Source organism: Peromyscus californicus, unplaced genomic scaffold (genome assembly GCF_007827085.1).
Source record: "Peromyscus californicus insignis strain IS unplaced genomic scaffold, ASM782708v3 Scaffold_1__1_contigs__length_55948999, whole genome shotgun sequence".
NCBI lineage: Eukaryota > Metazoa > Chordata > Mammalia > Rodentia > Cricetidae > Peromyscus > Peromyscus californicus.
Window position 1 is genome coordinate 44872957 of NW_026294492.1, and position 20984 is coordinate 44893940.

Genomic DNA, 20984 nt, shown 5'->3' on the forward strand with positions numbered 1-20984 from the left:
CACACCATCACACATGTGCACCTTCGTAAAACATGGGAATGCACATGTGTGCATCCACACACATGCACACATACAGACACGTGCCCATGCACACATACTCATAGATACATACACATACAGATGAAGACATGTGCATGTGTGTGCTATGTTGCTGAGGTTATCCTTGGACTCTTTATCCTCCTGCCTCTGTTTCCTGAGGACTGTGATTATAGGCATAAGCAATCACACTCACTTCTGTTTTGTTTGGAGACTGGTTCTGTCTCCCTGAGTAGCCCAGCTTGGCTTTATACTCTCCATCCTCCTTCCTCAGCCTCTGAAGTTCTAGGATTATATGTATGTGCCATTATGTATGGCTATCAGCATTTAGATCTGGAGGTAGAGCATTGGGGATTGAATCCAGGCTGTTGTACATGCTAGGCAAGTGTTCTATTGCTGAGCAGCTTACTGACTGAACCATATCCCCAGCACCAGACTTCTCTCTCTCCTACCCTTCCATCCTCTCCCTCATCTCTCCCTGACATTGAGGATGAACCCAGAACCTCATGCATGTGAGGCAAATGCTGCACCACTGATCTACACTCAGTCTCTGTCTACACTCATACTCCAGATGATTTGCTTGCACTCTTCTATCCAACCACCTCCTTCTATAGATGCCCTCCTTCAACCCCCAGGTGCAGTCAGGAATATCCATGACATCCAGGAGGCCCTGCTATCCACTTCTGGAGTGTGTGATGAGTCTACAGCCCTTCTGGAGTCATCCCAGATGATGAAGGTAGGAATTGGGCAGGGCCATCCAGACTCAGCTTCCTTCCTACTCACAAGGATTTGTAAAGTCAGTTGTTACTGACAATAATAAGGCTACAGCCTGGCATGGTGGTGCTTCCCTATCACAGGAGGCTGAGGGAGGCTATCCTTAGTGAGTTCAAAGGCAATATAGCATGACTTTGTCTCAAAATAAAATAAAATAATAAAAAAGCTCAGGTATGAGGTGTGAAGAAATGAGGCCAAAGCCCTAGGTGCTTTAGGAGGTGATGTTCAGAGACTAGTTTATCTAGATTATGTAGCTCTGGTGAGGCTGTGAGCTGGATACCCCATCTGCTTATTTATTTATTTTTATGAGTGTGCACCACTGCACTCAGCTTTAAGTTTTTTTAAAATTACACTCTTTTCCCATAATGTGTGTGCATGGTATGCACCTCTGTGTTGTATGTTTTTGCATGTGTGTAGGTGCCCATGCATGTGGGTGTGTGTGCATGAGGAGACCCTACATTGTCATCCCCTTCTGCTCATCCACCTTATTCAATGAGGCAGAATCTCTCAGTCAGAACCAGAGCTCGATGATACAGCTAGGCTTGCCAGCCAGCTTGCTCTGGGGAACCTGTCTCTGTCTTTGGAGTCTGGAATTACAGATAGACTACCACACCTACTCAGCATTTTCTGGTATCTGGAAATCAGAACTCTGGTCCTCATGTTTTCAAGGCAAGAGCTTTAACCAAGGAACCATCTCCTCAGTCTTGTGCATGTGTGTATGTATGTGTGCGTGTGCGTGTGTGTAGGTCAGAGGCCATTCTCTCCCTCCACTGTGAGAGTCCTGGGGATGGAACTCAGGTCATTAGGTTTGGTGGCAATGACCTTTACCTACTGGGCCATCTCAATGACTCTTGCCCCCTTGTTCTTGCATGAATGGGAAGGCTATGCAGTAATGTGTAGCTGCCTCACTGTGTCAGGGTGAACACTCCCCACTCTCAACCTCTGCCCTGGAATACAAACCTTCCATGAGAATCTCAATTACTTCATTCACATTGAAGCTCAGCTCATCCACATCTTGGCCTATGTATTGGTACAGTGCTCGGCACCTCGGGCCATGGATCCGTGGTTGGGGCTTGGGCCGGCCCACACCTGGCACAGGTCTCTGCCCTATGCTTCTCTTCCTTTGCATGCTGTAGGGGATAGCGTGGGTCTCATTATAACCCTAGATAGATACTCCTCTATCCCCTGACCACCTCATGGGGCTGTGCCCTCCACCCCTTCCCACCTACCCTGCCACACCCTGGTCAGGCACATTGAGGAATTCTGTGTTGTGCTCTGAAGGTGGCCGTGCCCGGGGACGTCTGCTGGCTCCTAGGGTTGAGGATGGAGGGCCCCGGGGAGGCCTCTGGGAACTCCTTCCAGATGTGATCTCCAGGGGTAGGGGCCCTGCCCTGGAAGAGGGTGGTACCCCATTTCGATTCATACCTATGATGGAAGCAAAGATAGAAACATCTGTCATGAGTGGCTGTGAACGTTTGAGGAGTTAGCTCTAAGTTCTGAGCCTGACAGAAGATGCAGCCACTCGCAACCAGTATAGTCAGAAATGTGTCTGAGGACTAGGAGTGGTGATGCTCGCCTTTAACCCCAGCACCTGGGGAGGAAGAGGCAGGTGGATGTCTGTAAGTTCCAGAGGTCCTGCCAGCCAGGACCACATAGAGTGACCTTGTCTCAAAACCAAAAACATGGTGATGCATTTAACCCCAGCACTTGGGGAAGCAGAGGCAGGTGGATCTCTTCACAGAGTGCCAGGCTAGCCAGGACCACTTAGAGAGACCCTGTCTCAAAAAACAATACAAAACAAAACAACAACAATGAAACATGGTGATGCATTTAACCCCAGCACTTGGGGAAGCAGAGGCAGGTGGATCTCTTCACAGAGTGCCAGGCTAGCCAGGACCACTTAGAGAGACCCTGTCTCAAAAAACAAAACAAAACAAAACAAAACAACAACAATGAAACATGGTGATGCATTTAACCCCAGAATTTGGGGAAGCAGAAGCAAGGTAGATCTTTGTAAGTTCCAGGCTACATATCAAGATCCTTTCTCAAAAACAAAAACAGGAGGCAGATGGTGGTGGCACACACCTTTAATCCCAGCACTTTGGGAGGCAAAGGCAGGTGAATCTCTGAGTTCAAGTCCAGCCAGGGCTACACAAAGAAACCCTATCTCCAAAAACCAAAAACCAAAAGGAAAACCAAACCAAACCACCAAAATAAAAAATAAATAAAGAAAAAAAAATGACAGTCTGAATTAAGAGAGCCTGGAGGTAGGAGGATCTATAAGGAAAGCTTTGTAAGATGCTGTTATATTCATAGGAGGGCTTTGTAGGTGGCTTTATGTATTATTATTGTATGTGTGGGGCACATGCCACAGCACTCACTTGCAAGTCTGAGGCCAGCTCTGCAGACTTGGTTCCCTCTTTCCACCTTCACTTGGGTTCTGAGGATCGAACTCAGGCCTCTAGGCTATGCAACAAGAGCCTTTCTTGATGAGGAATTGGTGGGTTTCTTTCTTTCTTCATCTTCTCCCCCTCTTCTTCCTCCTCCCCTCCTTTCTTCTCTCTCTCTCTTCCTCTTCCTGCCCCTCCTCTCCTACTTCCTTTGATTCAGGGTTTCACTGCATAGCCCTTGCTGGCCTGGCTCTGGCTATGTAGACCAAGCTGGCCTTGAATTTTCAGAAATCCACCTGCCCTTGCCTCCTGAGTCCTAGAATTAAAGGTATTTACCACCACACTGTGTCTGAATTTCTTTCTATCTATGTATCTATGTATGTATGTACATATGTATGTATCTGTCTGTCTGTTTATCTCTCTATTTTTGGACAGGGTCTCTTGTAGCCCAGTTTGGCCTCAAACTCGCTGTGCAGTTGACAGACCCAGATTTACAGAGCTTTCTGCATGCTAAGCGAGCATTCTACCACTGGGGTTTAAGTGGTGTGGGGATTTGGATGGCAAGTCTAAGCAAAGGTCTAGGGGCAAGAATAAATTTGATGAGTTGGTTAAATAAAACGTAGTTTACAGGCTAGGATTGTGCCGGATGGTGGGAGAGGTCAGATCTTAAAGATATTCCCAATTATGCTTCTCCTGCATCTTGTGGTAGATGGGAGAGCTATAGTGAGTTGAGCCACTGTTGTTAGATTCTGAAGTCCACAACAAGTCACCAAGAGTTACCTCCTCACCTCTGGGGGGCCCAGGGGCTGCTCGAGTAGGGGCCTGCGCTGACCTTCGAGGTCTTCCTTGGGCTAACCCCTTCCGTGTAGGCTCTGAAAGAAGAAAGAAAGCAGGGATAGATTTGAGTAGTGGCCAGGCCACACCAGTTCCTTGGACTAGGTTCTCCAACATTTCTCCATACTGGTTCTGCTTGAGACCATGCCTCGCTCATGCTTATTGGTTCAACTATGTTAGTTGCAGGTGGGGATTCCATCCTTCCTGATCCTACCCCTCACCCTCCCTACTCTTTGAGCTCTCTCACTTCAGGACACGCCCCACCATCTGTTGATAGCTTAGGGTTGCTCCTATGGCCACGCCCCTTCACGTTTTCTCCCTCTCATTGGTCATTTCTCTAAGGCGGGATATCTTCCTCTATACCTTGACCCTTGAGGCCCTGGCTAGCTCTACCCCCACAAAGTTGATTGGTCTTCATTAACCACGCCCCAACAGGCCTCGCCCCCACGATGCCCATCGCTGGTTCCCGTGGACTTACTGGTGCTCTTAGGCAGTCCGTCTCCGATACCTACAGTGAGAGTTCGGCCCCCAGCTTTGAGCACAGCCAAGTCACCTGTCCCGCGAGAAAAGGTGACGTTGCGGGTACTGCCTCCGCCCCAGCCTTCCTTCTTCACCCGGAACTGTAGTCTAGGGGAGAGAAGGGAGCTTGAGGGCTCCAGTTGGGGGTTCCTCTTCCACACCCAACCCGTGCCGGGGTGCCTGCGGTAGGTCGGGAGCACCGCGCATAGGCCGGGCTGAGAGTGGTGCTCGAATTGGCTGTGGGTTGAGGAGCATACGTGTCGCTGAAGGTGAGGGGCAGGGGCCTGCGCGCTGCCTCTTCAAAGCGCTTGCACAGAAGGCTGACGAATTCGGTCTTGAAGATACTTTCCAAGAAGCTGTCGGCAGCCTCTTCTTGGAGGATGAAGAAGTCATCCTGTCTGGTGCTGGGGGAAAGCCAGGAGAGTGCCAAGTGAGGGTGCAGGAAAACTTGTAGGGTCCAATCTGTGAGGATCAAATTGGGGGAAGGGAGAAGGAAGAGCCCGGGAGGGTGGTAATTGGGAAGGACCAGAGGTCAGATAGGAAGAGAGACAGAAATTGTCTCCACACAGAGATCATGAAAGTAGGGCCGGACCTGAGTTGCATTCCCTGAGGCCCACATGGTGGGATTACTTTCCACTGACCACCACTCAATGTGATGTGCTGTTCCCCCCCCCCCCCCGCCCAGATAAAAATGTAATTAAACAGTTTGTTGAAGATATGAAAGTAGGGGTTAGTAAATGTGGCAGGAAGGGACAAGAGAGCTCCAGGGACTTGACCTTACCTGAGGGATACCCCTCGAAGGGCCTGGATCTCCAATTTCTTCTTCAGGACTTCATGAACCATACCCTTCTCTGGTCCCTTTTTGACCTTCTCTCTCCCAATTACATACACACACTTGGGGGTCAGGATCAAGTCCCGTTTGATGGGCTGTGGAGAGGCAAGGCCAGAGGCCAATGGCTGGACCCCAGGGCCTGGGTAGTCTGGCACTGGAGAATCAACTCTAGACAAGGGTGGGGCTTGCAGGGAAGGTGACTGGGAAATCCCTCCAAGTGAAGGTGTGTGAGTTGCTAAATCATGTAAGAAATAGAATAAAAGTGAGGGTATATTGGTTAGGTCAGTTGACAGGTACAAGATAGAAGAAACACCTGATGGATGTGGTCCCTGTGTGTGTGTTGTGGAATACTGATGACTCTTACCCTCTCTGCAGCCACATTTATCCTCAAGAGATTTGCACAAGATTGGGCCCATTACCTTTTGGTGATGGGTGAGGGGTTCGTGAGACCAGGGTCCTGAGAATTTGTAGATAGTTAATGGTTGCTAGGAGGCACTCATGCAATTCCACCCCTCTTTGAAGATCTATAAGCAGTTAATGGTTTGTGAGGGAGAATGAGAGACATTTTCTCTGGTGGCGTAGTCAATTCTAAGTTGCCCATGCTTCTGTAAGTAACCAGTCCTTCAGCCATGCTCCTGGAAATAACCTGAATTAAACTTACTGTGTCACCAAGCTATACTTTAATGGAATCATTTCTTTGGTCTGCTGTTGATTGTTCTATCTGGAGTGAATAGACATTTGTTAGCCTCTCTAGGAAACGTTCACAAAGCTCTATGCATGTGTATGGCTCTGTGCTGGGAATGGAATCTTTCTTGCATGCTAAGCACACACTCTGTCACCAAACCACATGCTCTCGGCTTAGCTTATGTAAAGGCATGGATTGCTTGGGTGAGTGTATACAAATTACAGAGGCAGGTAAGAGTATATGGCCTAAACTGTCTGATCGTGGTGGGACACACTTGTAATTCTCGTGCTCAGGAGGCTAGGGCAGGAGGATTGCAAGTTCTAGGCCAGCCTTAGGATGAAAAGAATAGAAAAGTAATGATCATAAGTAAGGGACATGTGTGTATATGAACCACACGAGTCTATGAGTTTGTATCGGAAGGCAGGTATGTGTCAGAACATGGTCAAAAGAATGATGCATGGTGAACAATGCCTTGGAGAACTGTGAGAGAGGCTCCAGCAAAAAAGGCAGAGGGTCTCTTACCTCAGGTGCATTTTGTTCTCTGGATTGTACTTGGATGTGACTTTGTACCTCTCGTGACAAACATTTATATTAATTTATAAGACATGCTTTTTTTTGTTGTTTTTTTTGAGACAGGGTTTCTCTATGTAGTTTTGATGTCTGTACTGGATCTCACTCTGGCCTTGAACTCACAGAGATCCTCCTGGCTCTGCCTCCCACGTGCTGGGATTAAAGGCATGTGCCACTGCCGCCTGGCCGACTTGTTTATTCTTGTTGGATGTTAGAACATGACTCTAGAACCAAATCTGGTCAGTGTACCCTGAATCTCTGGATATGGCCTTCTGCCTTGCTTTCTTGCTTTCCCGGATATAATTTATTGTACATGCCAGGCAATTGTGGTTAAATTGGTCTGTCCTAAGAAAGTTCTGGGAAAGGGCTCTGTTAATATTTAGTATGTACGTACTGATGTTTATTTATATGTTTTTCTCATCATGCTCTTCTGAACTCAGATAACCTTTCTTGATCATTATTTTCTTTGTTACATTCTTGTATAAAAGCACACTGAAATCCTTCCACAGCATTAGACTGTAGTCTGCCCCATTCTTTCAGGTCCTCAGACCCCCATGTCCAGCAGATAAGATCTGCAGAGGTTGGCCCAAAATTCAGCAGTGATGGTTAGTTATATTTTATTTTAACAGTTATGTATTTGTGTGTGTGTCTGTGTATGTGTGGACATGTGCATGACATGGCATGGAGGTCAGAGGACCACCTGGGGGAGTTAGTTCTCTCTCTCTACCAACTTGGTTCTAGGTATTGAACTCAGGTCTCAGGATTGGCAGCAAGTACCTTTATCTGCTGTGCTGTCTCTGGTCCCTGATAATTGGTTTTAATTGTCAATTTGGCACAATTTAGAATCACCTGGGAAGGGATTCTGTAGACTAGGTTGGTGTGTGGGCACATCTGTGGGAAATTATCTTGATTACAATTATAAGGTGGGAAAATTATTTCATGGACTGTGCCTCAGGCTGAATAAAAAGGAGCAAGCCAGATACATGCATACATGCTTCAATTCATTGATTTCTGCTCTTGCTGTGGATGTAACTAGCTGCTTAAGGTTCCTTCCTTAACTCTCCCATGTTGATGGACTGTAGCCTGGAATTGTGAGCCAAATAAATCCTTTCTTCTGTAAGTTGCTTTTATCAGAGTATTTTATTGAGTAACAAAACTAAGACAGCAGGTGTGGTGGCTTGAAAGAAAATGGCCTCCAGAGGGAGTGGGACTGTTAGAAGGTGTGGCCTTGTTGGAGGAAGTGTGTCACTTTGGGGGTGGGCTTTGAGTTCTCCTATGCTTAAACTACTCCCAGTGTCACAGGCCATTTCATGTTGCCTTCTGATCAAGATGTAGCCAGCACCATGTCTGCCTGCACACTGCTATGGTCCCTGCCATGATGATAATGGACTGAACCTCTGAAACTGTAAGTGAGCGATTCCAATTATGTGTTTTCCTTGTAAGAGTTGTGCTGGTCATGGGGTCTCTTCATAGCAATAGAAATCCTAACTGAGACAGCAGATGAGAATGTGTCTGATGGAAGTGGGTGATCTGGATCCAGAGATGAAAGTGTTCTTGGTGGTGGTGTATGGGCTATAGGCTACATGCCATATACAGCTGTGCATGTCTATAAGGGATTTTCTAGATTACGTTAATTGGTCATGATAATTAATCTGGTCATGATTTCTGGGACAGTCAGGCATGCACCTGTGAACAAGGCTCTCTTGGTCTGGTGAGAGTTTATATGGACAAGGTTGTCAGAATCAAGTGAAAGTGTGTCCAATGGACAGGTGTATCTAAGCCAGGTGAGGGAAATGGTCCTATGGAATGGGCTTCTGGGTAAGGTGGATGTGTTGCAATAGACAGATGTATCTGGCAAAACAAGGGTGTAGCTTATGGATAGGTGTGTCTGGGCTACACAAGGACAGGTTTGATAGACAGCTCTATTACCAGCTGTGGGAGTGTGGATGGGTGTGACAGTGCGACATGAAGTGTCTTCCCTCCCCCTTGGGGTTTCACATAGCTCAGGCTGGCCTGGAACTCACTATATAGTAGAGGATGACCTTGAAATCCTGAACCCTCCAAGAGCTGGGATTATAAACATTTGCTACCATGCCTGGTTTGTGTAGTACTGGGAATGGAACCCAGAGTTCATGCTAAGCAAGTATTCTGCCAGCCCCATGAGGTAATGTTTGATGGACAGCAGTGTCTACCACAGTGGAGAATTTACTTGTGGATAGATGTGTCTGAGCCTGGTGGGCATGCCTCTGAGGAGAGATGTTTGGAGGCTAGGTGAATATACACCTGTGGATAGGTACATCTGGGTCCCATGTGTGGTATGCTTCTGGTGTGGGTACTACTAGGCAGAGGCACAGCCTCAAATGGGAACACCCACTCAGGTCTTACCTTGAAGCGGCGGTCATACTTGGTGACTGAGTCGGCAAAGTCCACTCGTTCCCTTTTGGCCAGGAACTGGCGTAACTCAGGCCGCTCCTCCAGCCCCAGATAGTCCCCTACGAAGTTCCGGTTGATGCTGTTTCGCCTGCGTTCCTTCTTGTTAAGTAGGATGTTGGAAGCTGTGAGGACACATGTGTGGTTGAAAGTCGTGGCCTCTCCTTAATCCTCCTGCCCCCAGACTGAGCCTCCTAATAGAGACTCCTCACCTTCTTCCCGCATCTCCTCATACTTTCGGACTGCTATGTGGCGCCGCCAGGCTTTCTGGATGGTGCGGGCAAAGCCGTCAAACTTTCTCTCTCGCATCTCTTCCAGGAGGAAAAGCTGGACAGAAGGGAGGGATGATGGGTCCTGGCATCTCCCAAGACCCTGATTTCCTATGGATCCTCCTGGATAGCCTCACACTTGCTATGCAGCCGAGGACAACCTCGAATTCCTGATCTTCCTGCCTCTAGCTCTGAAGTGCTGGGAGGACAGGCATGTCCCGTCACATCTGGTTTAATGGTTGCTGGGTATAGAACCCAGAGCTTTGTGCATACTAGCAAAGCACTCTGTCAACTGAGTCACATTCTCTCCACCCAAAATGGTTTTCACTTCCTCTTCATGACTGTACCCAGAAGTCCTTCCCATTTTGGGGCTCACACCCTCTGCATTAAATTAGCACAGGAGTGGTGTGCTAGAAATGTGGCACAGCAGTCAAGAGTACCTCTTGCAGAAGAGCCAGGTTCAGTTCCCAGCACCCAGGTCAGGCAGCCCACAACCACCTGCAACTCCAGCTGCATGGGATCCAACATTCTCTTCTAGCCTCTGTGAGCATAGTTCTCTCTCTCTCTCTCTCTCTCTCTCTCTCTCTCTCTCTCTCTCTCTCTCTCTCTCTCTCTCACACACACACACACACACACACACACACACACACACACACACACAAATTAATAAAATTAAATTAAATTAGAACTTGTTAGCCTCAAATCCCAACTCAGCCACTGGTTTGTGCTCTCTCTCTCTCTCTCTCTCTCTCTCTCTCTCTGTGTGTGTGTGTGTGTGTGTGTGTGTGTGTGTGTGTGTGTGCCTTTGGAGCCAGAGGTCGATGTTGGGTGTCTTCTATTTCTCTCTAGCTTTACTTTTTTTAATTATTATTTTTGTGTATATACAATATGTGCATGCAGTGCCCTCAGAGGCCAGAAGAGGCATCAGATCATCTGGAGCTGGAGTTACAGATGATTGTAAACCACCATGTGGTTGCTGGGAATTGAACTTGGATCCTCTGGAAGAGCAACCAGTGCTCTTAACTGCTGAGCCATATCTCCAGTCCTCTACCTTATTATTTGAGGCAGGGTCTTTCTCTGAACCTGGGGCTTGCTGGCCAATGATCCCATACCCCTCCTGCATCCAACCTTGGGATTACAGGTGTGTCTCACCAAGCCTGGCCTTTTAACGTGGATTCTGAGGACCAAATTCACACTTTCATGGCAAGCACTTTACTATCTGTGCCATTTCTCCAGCCTGGGAAATACTATTGAAAATAAAAATTGGGCCGGTTGTGGTGGCGCACGCCGGTAGGATTTGCTGAAGGAGGCGGAGGCAGGAGGATCACGAGTTCGAGGCCAGCCTGGGCTATGAGTTTTAAATTTAAAAAATAATAAAAAAAAAGAAAATAAAAATTGGGCTCTGTTTTTAAAAAAATAACTAGGGCCTGTAGAAATAGCTCAATGGATAAAAACATTTGCCTCCAAGCCTGGAGACTTAAAGTTCTGACCTGGGAATTCACATGGTAGAAGGAAAGATCACACTCCTTCAAGCTGAGCTCCACACATATGCTTTGACACTTGTGTAACCATTCTCTCTCAAGAGGGATTTACCCACCTCACCAGAGGGATTTACCCAACACATAAGAGTTACAATGCTGCTAATGCTCTGATGCAACCTTAAACTAGAGATCAAATGCATCCCTCCAATCCCTGCCTTCATTCTTGTGTCCTGTTCCCTGCATCTGTGTTTAGATTTCTCTCTTTAAACTGGGTGTGCAGTATGGTGGCACATACTTGTATACCCAGCCCCTGGGAGATGGAGGCAGGAGGGCCAGGAGTTCAAGGCCAGCCTCAACTGCATGATGAGTTTGAGACCAGCCTGAATTACAAGAGATTCTGTTTTAAAACACTTATCACCCCAAAAAGAACAAAATTCAAATCAAGGGTTTGGGGTATAGTGCACTGGTGGAGTGTGTGGTTAGCATGGTGAGGCCTTGAGTTTCATCCCAGCACACACACACACATGCCTACCGGACATAGACTGATCTTTATAAGTGCGTTACAGGGGGTGAGAAAGGTTCATGATCATTAACTTGATTTGTGTTTTTTTCTTCATATAACACAGTCTTTATACATTCTTTTTATTTGTTTGTTTGTTTTTTCGAGACAGGGTTTCTTTGTATAGTTTTGGTGCCTATCCTGGATCTCACTCTGTAGACCAGGCTGGCCTTGAACTCACAGAGATCTGCCTGGCGTCTGCCTCCCTAGTGCTGGGATTAAAGGGTACGCCACCACCACCCAGCTAGTCTTAGTACATTCTTACCCTTTTTTCTTTTTAAAGTTTTAAAATTGTGTGTGTGTGTGTGTGTGTGTGTGTGTGTGTGTGTGTGTGTGTGTGTGTGTGTTTTGCTGGGATGAACTCATCACAGCTATAAGACAGCTTTTGGGAGTCAGTTCTCTCCTTTTACCATGTGGGTACTAGGGATCAAATTCAGATGTCAAGCTTGGCAAGAGTCTTTATCCTCTGAGCAGCCCAGCCTTTTCTTTTAGCCTTTTTTTCTCTACTTTTGTTTTTACTTTTTAAAGATTTTTGTTTGTTTGGTGTTTTAAGACAGGGTTTCTTTGTGTTGCCCTAGCTGTCCTGGAACTCACTCTGTAGACTAGGTTGGCCTTGAACTCACAGAGATCTACCTGCCTCTGCCTCCTGAGTGCTGGAATTAAAGGCATGTGCAACAACTACCCTGCTGGTTTATTTATTTTTCAATTAAAAGATTTGTTTATTTTTAATTTTATGTGTATGGGTGTTTTGCCCACATGAATATCTGTGCACCATGTGCATACAGTGCCCAAGGAGGCAAGAAGTATGGATGGTTGTCAACCAGCATGTGGGTGCTGGGAACAAAATCCGGGTCCTCTGCAAGGGCAGTTAGTGCTCTTAACTGCTGAGCCATCTTTCCAGCCTATCTACTTTCGTTTTTCAACTTTCATTTTTTTTTTTTTTGGTTTATTTTGAGACAGGGTTTCTCTGTGTAGTTTTGGTGCCTGTCCTGGATCTTACTCTGTAGACCAGGCTGGCCTTGAACTCACAGAAATCCGCCTGGCTCTGCCTCCTGAGTGCTGGGATTAAGGGCGTGCACCACCACTGCCTGGCCTTAAAATTCTTTTCAAATGAGTCGGTCACTGCCCACCCTCCACTTTCCCCCAAAAAATTAGTTTTGGAGCTGGAGAGACAGACGTTCAGTGGTTAAGACCTCGGGTTTGTTTCCTAGCAGTGACATGGTGACTCACAATTGTCTGTACCTCCAGTTCTGGGGGGATCTGATGACCTCTTCTGGCCTCCACAGCTACTGCATGCACACAGACATGCAGGCAAAACACACATACACATAAAATAAGTAAAATCTTTAAAAAATTATCTTTCATCTATCTATCATTTATCTGTCTATCGTCTCTATCTATCTATCTATCTATCTATCTATCTATCTATCTATCTATCTATCTATCTTGAGACATAGTCTTTGTACATGGCCATGGAACTCACAATATAGACCAGGCTGGCCTCCTGATTGGTGCAATTAAAGGGATGTGCCACAACACCCAGTTAGTGCACACCTTTAATTCCAGTATACAGGTGGGTCTCTGTGAGTTCGAGGCTAGCCTGGTGTATGTAGCAAGTTCCAGGCCAGCAAAGGCTAAATAATGAGACCTTATCAAAAGCAAAAAAACTCAACAAATAATTCAGTCTCTTTTTTTTATTCATTCTGATAAAAACTGACCACTAACTCATCATGTGTTAATTGTTCTTACCTAGTCGATTTCCCTAAAATCAAGATCTACACGCCAAAAATTTTGTCACAGTTAAATCTTTTTGGGACACTAAGCTGACATGGAACTCCCAGTCCTACTGCCTCAGCCTGAGTGTTGCCATTGCAGTCACGAGGTACTATACCCAACCTCAAACTTTAATTTTTCTTATATAACTTTGCCAGATGGGCTGGGGATGTAGCTTAGTTGTGTGAGTGTTTGCCTAGCATGCACAAGCCTGGGGTTCCATCCCCAGCACCACATTAAAAACAACAACAACAACAGCAACAACAACAAAACCTGTGGCTGTGGTGTGAGGTGGTAATAGGGTGTGAGGTGGTAATAGGAGGAGCTGATACACAGTGGAGTGGAGGCTAGCCAGGGTTTCATAGGACCCTGTCTTGAGGGAAAAAAAAAGCTTTGGCCAAGCTGGTTTTGCTTGATGTATTTTTTTCCTACTGTGTATCAATTTTTGGAGGGTCAGTTTCTTCTAGAAATTTTGCCTGCAAGTAATTAGGAAGATGGGATATTCTTATTCTCTCTCTCTCTCTCTCTCTCTCTTCTCTCTGTCTCTGTGTGTGTCTCATATATTATATATAATATGCATGTATATTTGTATATGTATTAGAGAGAGGGAGGAGAAGCTGAAGGGATGTTAGAAGAGCAGAAGGGATGAGAAAAGGAGTGACGAAGGACAAAGGGAAAAAGGATCTCTGGATAAATGGTGGCTCTTTATTCCACCAAAGGGACACCACTACACTATACCATGTATTCTTCCTTTCCCAGACCTGGTCTCCAAAACAGGGCCTTTTCTGAGTACATACTTATGTCCCAGGCACTGTGCAGGTGATTTCCTGCTTTGTCTAATCCTCATTCCAGTCCTGGAGGGTAGCTCTTACTTTGTTCCTTTACCATATGGGGAAACTGAGGCTTGGAGAGGTGACAAAGCCTGGTCAAGGTCACATGGTGGTGGTCACATGGGGAGTACTCAAAGTCTCCCCTCCACCCTGTCGGGGTCTTGCTATATAGCTTAGGATAGCTTTGAACTTGTGAGCCTCCTACCTCAGCCTCTGGAAGACTGGGATTATAGGTATTGTATACTATCACACCCAGCACATGCACACTCTCTCTCTTTCAGTAGTGCTAGAGATGAATCCCAGGACCTCCTAAATGTTAGGCAAATGCTCTGTCACTGAGCTGTATCCCCAACATCAACCTCAACCTCAACTTTCCTTACCTCCCATCTTCTTCCCTATTGATTGATTGATTTGGTTTTTCAAGACAGGGCTTCTCTGTGTAGCCATGGCTGTCCCGGAACTCTCTCTGTAGACCAGGCTGGCTTCAAATTTAGAGATCCACCTGCCTCGCCTCCCTAATGCTGGGATTAAAGGCATGTGCCACCACCACCTGGCTCCCTTTTTATTTTCTTATACTTTTATATTTCACCCTTTAAAATGTGTGTGTGTGGTCTTTGTGTATGCGTTTGTCTTTGTGTATGTACGTGTGCTTGTGTCTGTGTGTGAGACAGTGTGGTACAGCAGTCTCATGGTGCATATGTGGAGGTCAGAGGAGTACATGTTTGTACAGTTTTCTCCATCCACCTTTATGTGAGTTCTGGGGATTGACCCAGAACTTTTTCTCTCTCATGCACACTCACCGACTCTGGGTTCTTAACAAAGACCTTGGTACTCCCCATCTGGTACTGGTCTGGCTCCATGTTGACAGCACGAAGCAGGTGCTGGACACCCTGGCGTTCATCTCCACGCCACCGTGGCCATGTCTCAGGGGTCAGAATGGCATACCTGGAGGCAGAGGATATGAAGGTGTGGGGGATTTGGAGCAGGCCTGCTGGTTGGACATTTCAGTAGGTGAGGCAGTCAAGGCAGGGAAGATGGGTGCCTCACCTCTGCAAGAACTTGGAGAACTGTCGACGGTAGGCAAAGCCTGCCCTTCGCACCCGGATGTTCTCCCTCAGGCCCAGGTATTCCACCTGGTGCTTCACCCTGTGTGAGTGAGGTGGCCTAAGTCCCAGAGAGTGGGAGCTGCCCAGAGCAGACTTGTGGCATGGGGCCTAGATTTGTGGTAGGTGCATCTCATGGACTGGTCTGTCTGTCTGTCTATCTGCCTGCCTGCCTGTCTGTCTGTCTCTCTCTCATCTCATGGATTGGTCTGTCTGTCTGTTTCTCTTTCTCATCTATCATTCTATCATCTATCCATCCTTCTATCTATATCTATCAATCATCTATCTATCTATCTATCTATCTATCTATCTATCTATCTATCTCACCTACCTATACATTATGTATCTCTCCATTATATATCTATATGTTACCTGCTATCTATCTACCTATCTATCTATTATCTATCTATCTATCTATCTATCTATCTATCTATCTATCTATACCTATCTATATCTGTCATCAGCCTATATCTGACCTATCTATTGCCTACATATCTATCTGTCTGTCTATGGCCAGTATCTCTCTTTGCAGCCTAGGTTTCCCTTGAATATGTGATCCTCCAACCTCTACCTCCAAGGCTGAGAATAAGCATGTGAGCCACCATGCCTAGCTCGGGTGTGGTTTAGATGGTGAGTTTTGAGGCCTAAGAGGTTTTCTTAGCTTAGTTTGGGAACCAAATCTTGGACTAAGACCTGAGGTCTGGGCTCATCTCGGAGGTTGGTTCTAGGATCAGTTCTGGAGTTTAGGTCTGAGAAATTGGGTTTGAGTTCTCTCACAGGCAGTCTGGGTTTACTTGGGGATTGGGGAGGTGCCTCCATCAGTTCTATCTATAACTCTGGGGCTCCAGAGGTTTTACAATTTTAAAGTTTATTTTTGTTGGTGTGTGTGTGTGTGTGTGTGTGTGTGTGTGTGTATGCACATGCACATGGCAGTCAGAGGGCAACTTGCAGGTGTTGGCTCATTCCTTCCACTGCGTGGAGCTCAGGATTGAACCCAGATTATCAGGTTGGCAGCAAACATCTTTACCTGCTGGGTTGTCTCACTGACCCCTTAGAGGATTTTGAGCTAGTCTTAGAGTCCAGCCTGGAGTGGTCCTAAAGTTGGTATTTTGTCTGTGAGTCAAATGTAAGTGGCTGGTCCAAGGGGTGCATAGATCTGGTGTGTAATGTGAAGGGGTGGTCAGTTCACCTGCTCTCTTCCCAGTCCCGGGGCCGCTTGGTCTCATTGGGTTTGATGCAGCGGATATAGTGGGGTGTGCACTTCTTTAGCGTAGACACCAGGTCATTGGCTTGTTTCTGAGGCAGAGGAAAAGGCACAAGTGAGGAAGGCTTGAGGATGGGTCCCCTGGCTCTCCCCGTTCAAGAAACAGACTCATCCAAGATGGGTGAAGGCTGACTGGGCAGCCATAAGTGTGTATCCCTCTCTAAGCTCCCACCATGAGGGCTGATATTGTGCATCTACCCAGCTCTTAAACCCCAAACTTGGGAGTCCTCGTGTCTGCTACACCACATAGCTTAACACATTGTAAGTATTTAGGAGATGTTTGATGACTGAGTAATAGAAAAACCAGAATAACTACTGCCCAGACTTCCTGCCTGTCTTCAAGGGGACAGCGACTTTGGAAATAAGGAACTTGAATGTGGGGGTGGGTTGAGGGGCTCAGTCTTGGGTTCTTGGGTAATGCATTTTAGTCATTTGGGGAAAGCTGTGGGGCCAAGTGGGAAGACTAGGGAAGTGGCATGAGATATTCAGGTTCAAATTCTGCTGTGTGACCTACGACTGCCCCTTTCTGATCTGTGGCATCTCCATCTGCCAAGTGGGACTGCGCTAATTTCTTGTATGTGTGAGGATCCTGCATCTGCTACCATCACAAAGTCCTCAAAAATGATTGTGAATGTGGGCTTAGGATTGGACCCCATGCTCACTGCAGCATTATTCACCTTCAGCAGCTGAGAAGGTGGACCCAGCTCTTCTGCACAGTGAATGAAAAAAATGAATGTAACATGGTACATCCACACAGTAGGATAATAATCAGCCTTAAGAAGGAAGGACTTTCTGACACAAGCCCCAGCATGGATGGGCCCTGAGTACATTATGTGAGTAACAATAGCCAGAAACCCTCTAGGTGATGCCACTCACAAGAAGTCCTTAGACCTACCAGATCTTTATGATAGGATGATAGGACCCTGGGGTTAGGAATTTAGTTGTGAATGGGGACAGAGTTTGAATCTGGAAAGATGAGAAAGTTTGGAGATGGCTGATGGGGATGGCTGTGAACATAGTCAGTGTCACTGAACTGCACACTTAAAATGGGTGAGATAGCCATTCTATAATATGCATATATATTTGTATTTACATCTTTTAAAAGAAGTGATGTGGGAAGTGTAACCCAAGCATAGCATGCATACTTAGCATGTACAAGACCTGGGTTCTGTCTCCAAGCACAGGAAGGAAGGGAGGGAGAAAGGAAAGATGGAGGGACAGAAAGAGGAAAAGGAGGGGGAAAAGAGAGTTAGATAAGGGTGGGGAAGGAAAGGTGGAAGGAAGGGGAGAGGGAGGGAGGGGGAGAGGGAAGAAGGGAGGGCAGAGAAGGGAAAGAGATGGGAAGTGAAGGAAAGAGGGAGAGGAGGGATGAAGACAGGGAGAGAAAGGGGGAGAGGGAAATGAGGGGAGAGAAAGAAGAAAAGGAAGAAAGACAGATGGATCAAATATTGTTCAATCTTTCTTCCAAAATCCAGAGCTGAAGAAAGACCCTATAGGCCAAAGGGTGCCAGAGACATTGAAAACCCAAAAAGTAGGGAACAGACATTGAAACAAGGAGAGAGTCTGGACTTGCCTTTCCTGTCCCTTCCCCACCACCAGGCCCACCTTGATTTTGGATCCAGCAGTACTGGGGCGGCCCTTCTTGTCTACATCCAGCTTCTCAGGAAAAAGCATCCGTAGGAAGGCCCTAGGAAGGAGAAAGGAGTGCGTGGGAATGCAGACAGACTCTGGGGCATCCTCCTTCTTCCCCCAGAGTTGTAGGTGCTATGGAACAATCTTTGCACACTGTAAGTATGCATTGCTCTCATTGTTAATAAAAAGCTGATTGGCTAATAGCTGGACAGGAAGAGATTGACTGAGACAACCTGGCATAGAGAGAATGCTGGGAGGAAGAAGGATGAGTCAGAGGAGTCACCAGCCAGCCAGAGAGTAAGAAAGACATGCCGGAGAGGTAAATGTCATGAGCCTTGGGGCATCACATAGATTAATAGAAATGGGTTAATTTAATTTGTAAGAGCTAGTTAGTAATAAGCCTGAGCTATCAGCTGAGCATTAATAATTTATATTAAGTCTCTTGTGGTTATTTGGGAGCAACTGCTGGAATACAGAAAAACTCCACCTACATGTAGGGGCTGCCCCAGTGACAAGATGCAAATAGGGTTCTCCCTGAATGTGGGCAAGGACTATGGGGTTGGCACTGTCTCTCAGGTCTCTGGATTTATCTGCACTTTTTAGTCTTACTCCATGATAATAGCAATCTTTTTTTTTAAGTTTTTTTTTGTTTTTAAGATTCATTTATTTATTATGTATACAGTGTTCTGTTTGCATGTGTCCCTGTAGGCCAGAAGAGGGAGGCAGATCTCATTACAGATGGTTGTGAGCCATCATATGGTTGCTGGGAATTGAACTCAGGACCTCTGGAAGAGCAGTCAGTGTTCTTAACCTCTGAGCCATCTCTCCAGCCCAGTAATAGCAATCTTACAGTATGCTAAATACAACAGAAACATGTGCAGCTGTAGGGGTGCACACCTGTCATCCCAGCACTTAGGTGGAGGCAGGAGAAGTTCAAGTTCATCCTTAGCTACATAGTGGGTTCAAGGCCAGCTTGGGCTACATGAGACTTTTTTTTTCTTGTGACAAGATCTTTCTACATAGCCCTGGCTCTCTTCTGTCCTGGAACTCACTATACAGACTAGACTGGCATTGAACTCACAGAAATCTGCTTGCCTTTGCTCCCAAGTGCTGGGATTAAAAGCATGCACCACCATGCAAGCATGAGAGAGAACCCTGTCTTAAAACAACAGCAACAAACAAGGGGCTGGGGTACAGCTTAGTTGGTAGGTGGTTGCTTTGCATGAACACAGACCTGGGTTCTGTTTTCTGCACCACATATACCAAGCACAGCCGTGTATGCCAATAGTCTGAGTACTGAGGTTGAATGATTAGAAGTTCAAGGTCACTCTTGGTTACAAAGTGAGTTTGAGGTCAGCTGAGGCTACATAAGATCCACCCAAATAAATAAACAAATAGAAAAATATATCAACTGGAAAAGTGTCTTGGGCAACAGAGGCATGTCTCCTTTAAGCAGCCATCCTACAGGTACACATTTGCATATGATGTATGCAAAGAAATGTGCATAGCAGCTAGGAGTAGTGGTGCATGCCTTTGGCAGATAGATCTCTATGAGTTTGAGAACAACCTGGTCTATATAGCAAGTTCCAGGCCAGCCAGAGATACATAGCAATACCTTGTCTCAACAAAACAAAAAAACCATAAAACCACCCCCTAAAAAATGTGCACAGGGTCTGGGGAGCTGGGTCACTTGATAAAGTGTTTGCTATGTAAACATGAAGAACTGAGTTTAAGCCCCAGAACCCATTTCTTGTTCTGAGACAAGTGCATGCTGATTCAAGAACCTTACCTGCATGCCTCCCTTTTTGCCTATTGATTTATTTACGCAAGGTTTTTGTGTGAGTGTAGGTGCATTTGGGTGGAGGTCAAAGGACAACCTTTGAATGTTCCTTGCTTTTTCAACTTGAGATAGTCTCTTCATAAGCCAGGCAGAAAGTTGGGAGATCCTGGGGTCTTCACTTACCATTTTCCCATAGGTCTGTTTGCCTACAGATGCTTGCTTATGTCAGTATGTCCAGCTTACATGAAATCTGGGGATCCAAAATCAGGGCTGAACTGTCCGTCAGGCTTGTGCAGCAAGTGCTTTGCCTACTGAGCTATCTCCCCTGTCTTGTTTATATGTCATGGAGCTCAAGCTCAAACTCAATATATAGCTAAGGAGACCTTGAGTTCCTAGTCCTTTGACATCTACCAGCTGGGATGATGGGTGTATGACATCACATCTGGTTTTCTGGGGTACTGGGGATGGAATCAAGGACTTCCTGTATTTTAGGCAAGAAATCTACCAACTGAGCTACACCCCAAGGCCCTCTCCTTTTGAGGCAGGGTCTCATGGAGCCCAGGATGGCCCTGAACTCACCTCCTACCTCCAACATCCACCTCCTGAGTGTACAACTATGTCTAGTTTATACAGTACTGGGGAGGGAACCCAGGGCTTACCTAGCATACCATCTGACCTATGTTCCCAGACCTGTAATGTGTTTTCACTTTGCTTAAAGGGCAACTATCCAGTCACTGGACTGTTGGGATTGCAGGGAGGCATTGTGGATGAGACATGAAGGGAACTGAACTCAGGGGCTTCCCCTGGGGAGGGACCTAGTGTCAGTAGATCAGGGTTTGGGAATTGCTTTTCTTTTTCTGTTCTAGAACTGAAATGCAAGCCCCTACACTCTAGGGGGGGCACTCATCACTGAGTTATACCCTCAGCCTTCAGAGTTTTAGATCAGAGCTGTGTCTTAGCCATGGTCACAAAGTCCATAGCACGACCAAATTCTGGAGAGGACACAGTAGTTCCCAGGCCTCCATCCCTCTGGGAGTTCTGCCCAGAGGCTGCACAGGACTACTCACTGGTCACTGGACTGCATCAGTTCTATAAGGTCAGAGAACAGTACGTCTCGATTCCTCTCACAGAAGCCACTGACATCATAGGAGACCTGGAGGTGGAGGGAGGCAGTGTTGAGGATGAGAAACATAGAGTTTCATGTGTGGATGTGAGGGCAGGTG

The 20984-nt window shown here is 46.5% G+C and overlaps 1 protein-coding gene across 3 annotated transcripts in view; it reads right to left on the reverse strand.

The window, feature by feature from the left end:
• Nucleotides 1-20984, reverse strand: part of Myo1f (myosin IF) — a 55138-nt gene that overhangs the window by 4349 nt on the left and 29805 nt on the right. For all 3 annotated transcript variants that reach the window (XM_052746630.1, XM_052746631.1, XM_052746632.1), the window contains 13 exons: nt 20829-20914; nt 17955-18036; nt 16275-16381; nt 15030-15128; nt 14783-14927; nt 9283-9397; nt 9026-9195; nt 5335-5480; nt 4811-4957; nt 4513-4661; nt 3989-4072; nt 2040-2235; nt 1771-1940 (listed from right to left, as the gene is read on the reverse strand). In XM_052746630.1, coding sequence (XP_052602590.1) covers nt 1771-1940; nt 2040-2235; nt 3989-4072; nt 4513-4661; nt 4811-4957; nt 5335-5480; nt 9026-9195; nt 9283-9397; nt 14783-14927; nt 15030-15128; nt 16275-16381; nt 17955-18036; nt 20829-20914 — 1696 coding nt within the window. The remainder of the gene's footprint in view (nt 1-1770; nt 1941-2039; nt 2236-3988; nt 4073-4512; nt 4662-4810; nt 4958-5334; nt 5481-9025; nt 9196-9282; nt 9398-14782; nt 14928-15029; nt 15129-16274; nt 16382-17954; nt 18037-20828; nt 20915-20984) is intronic.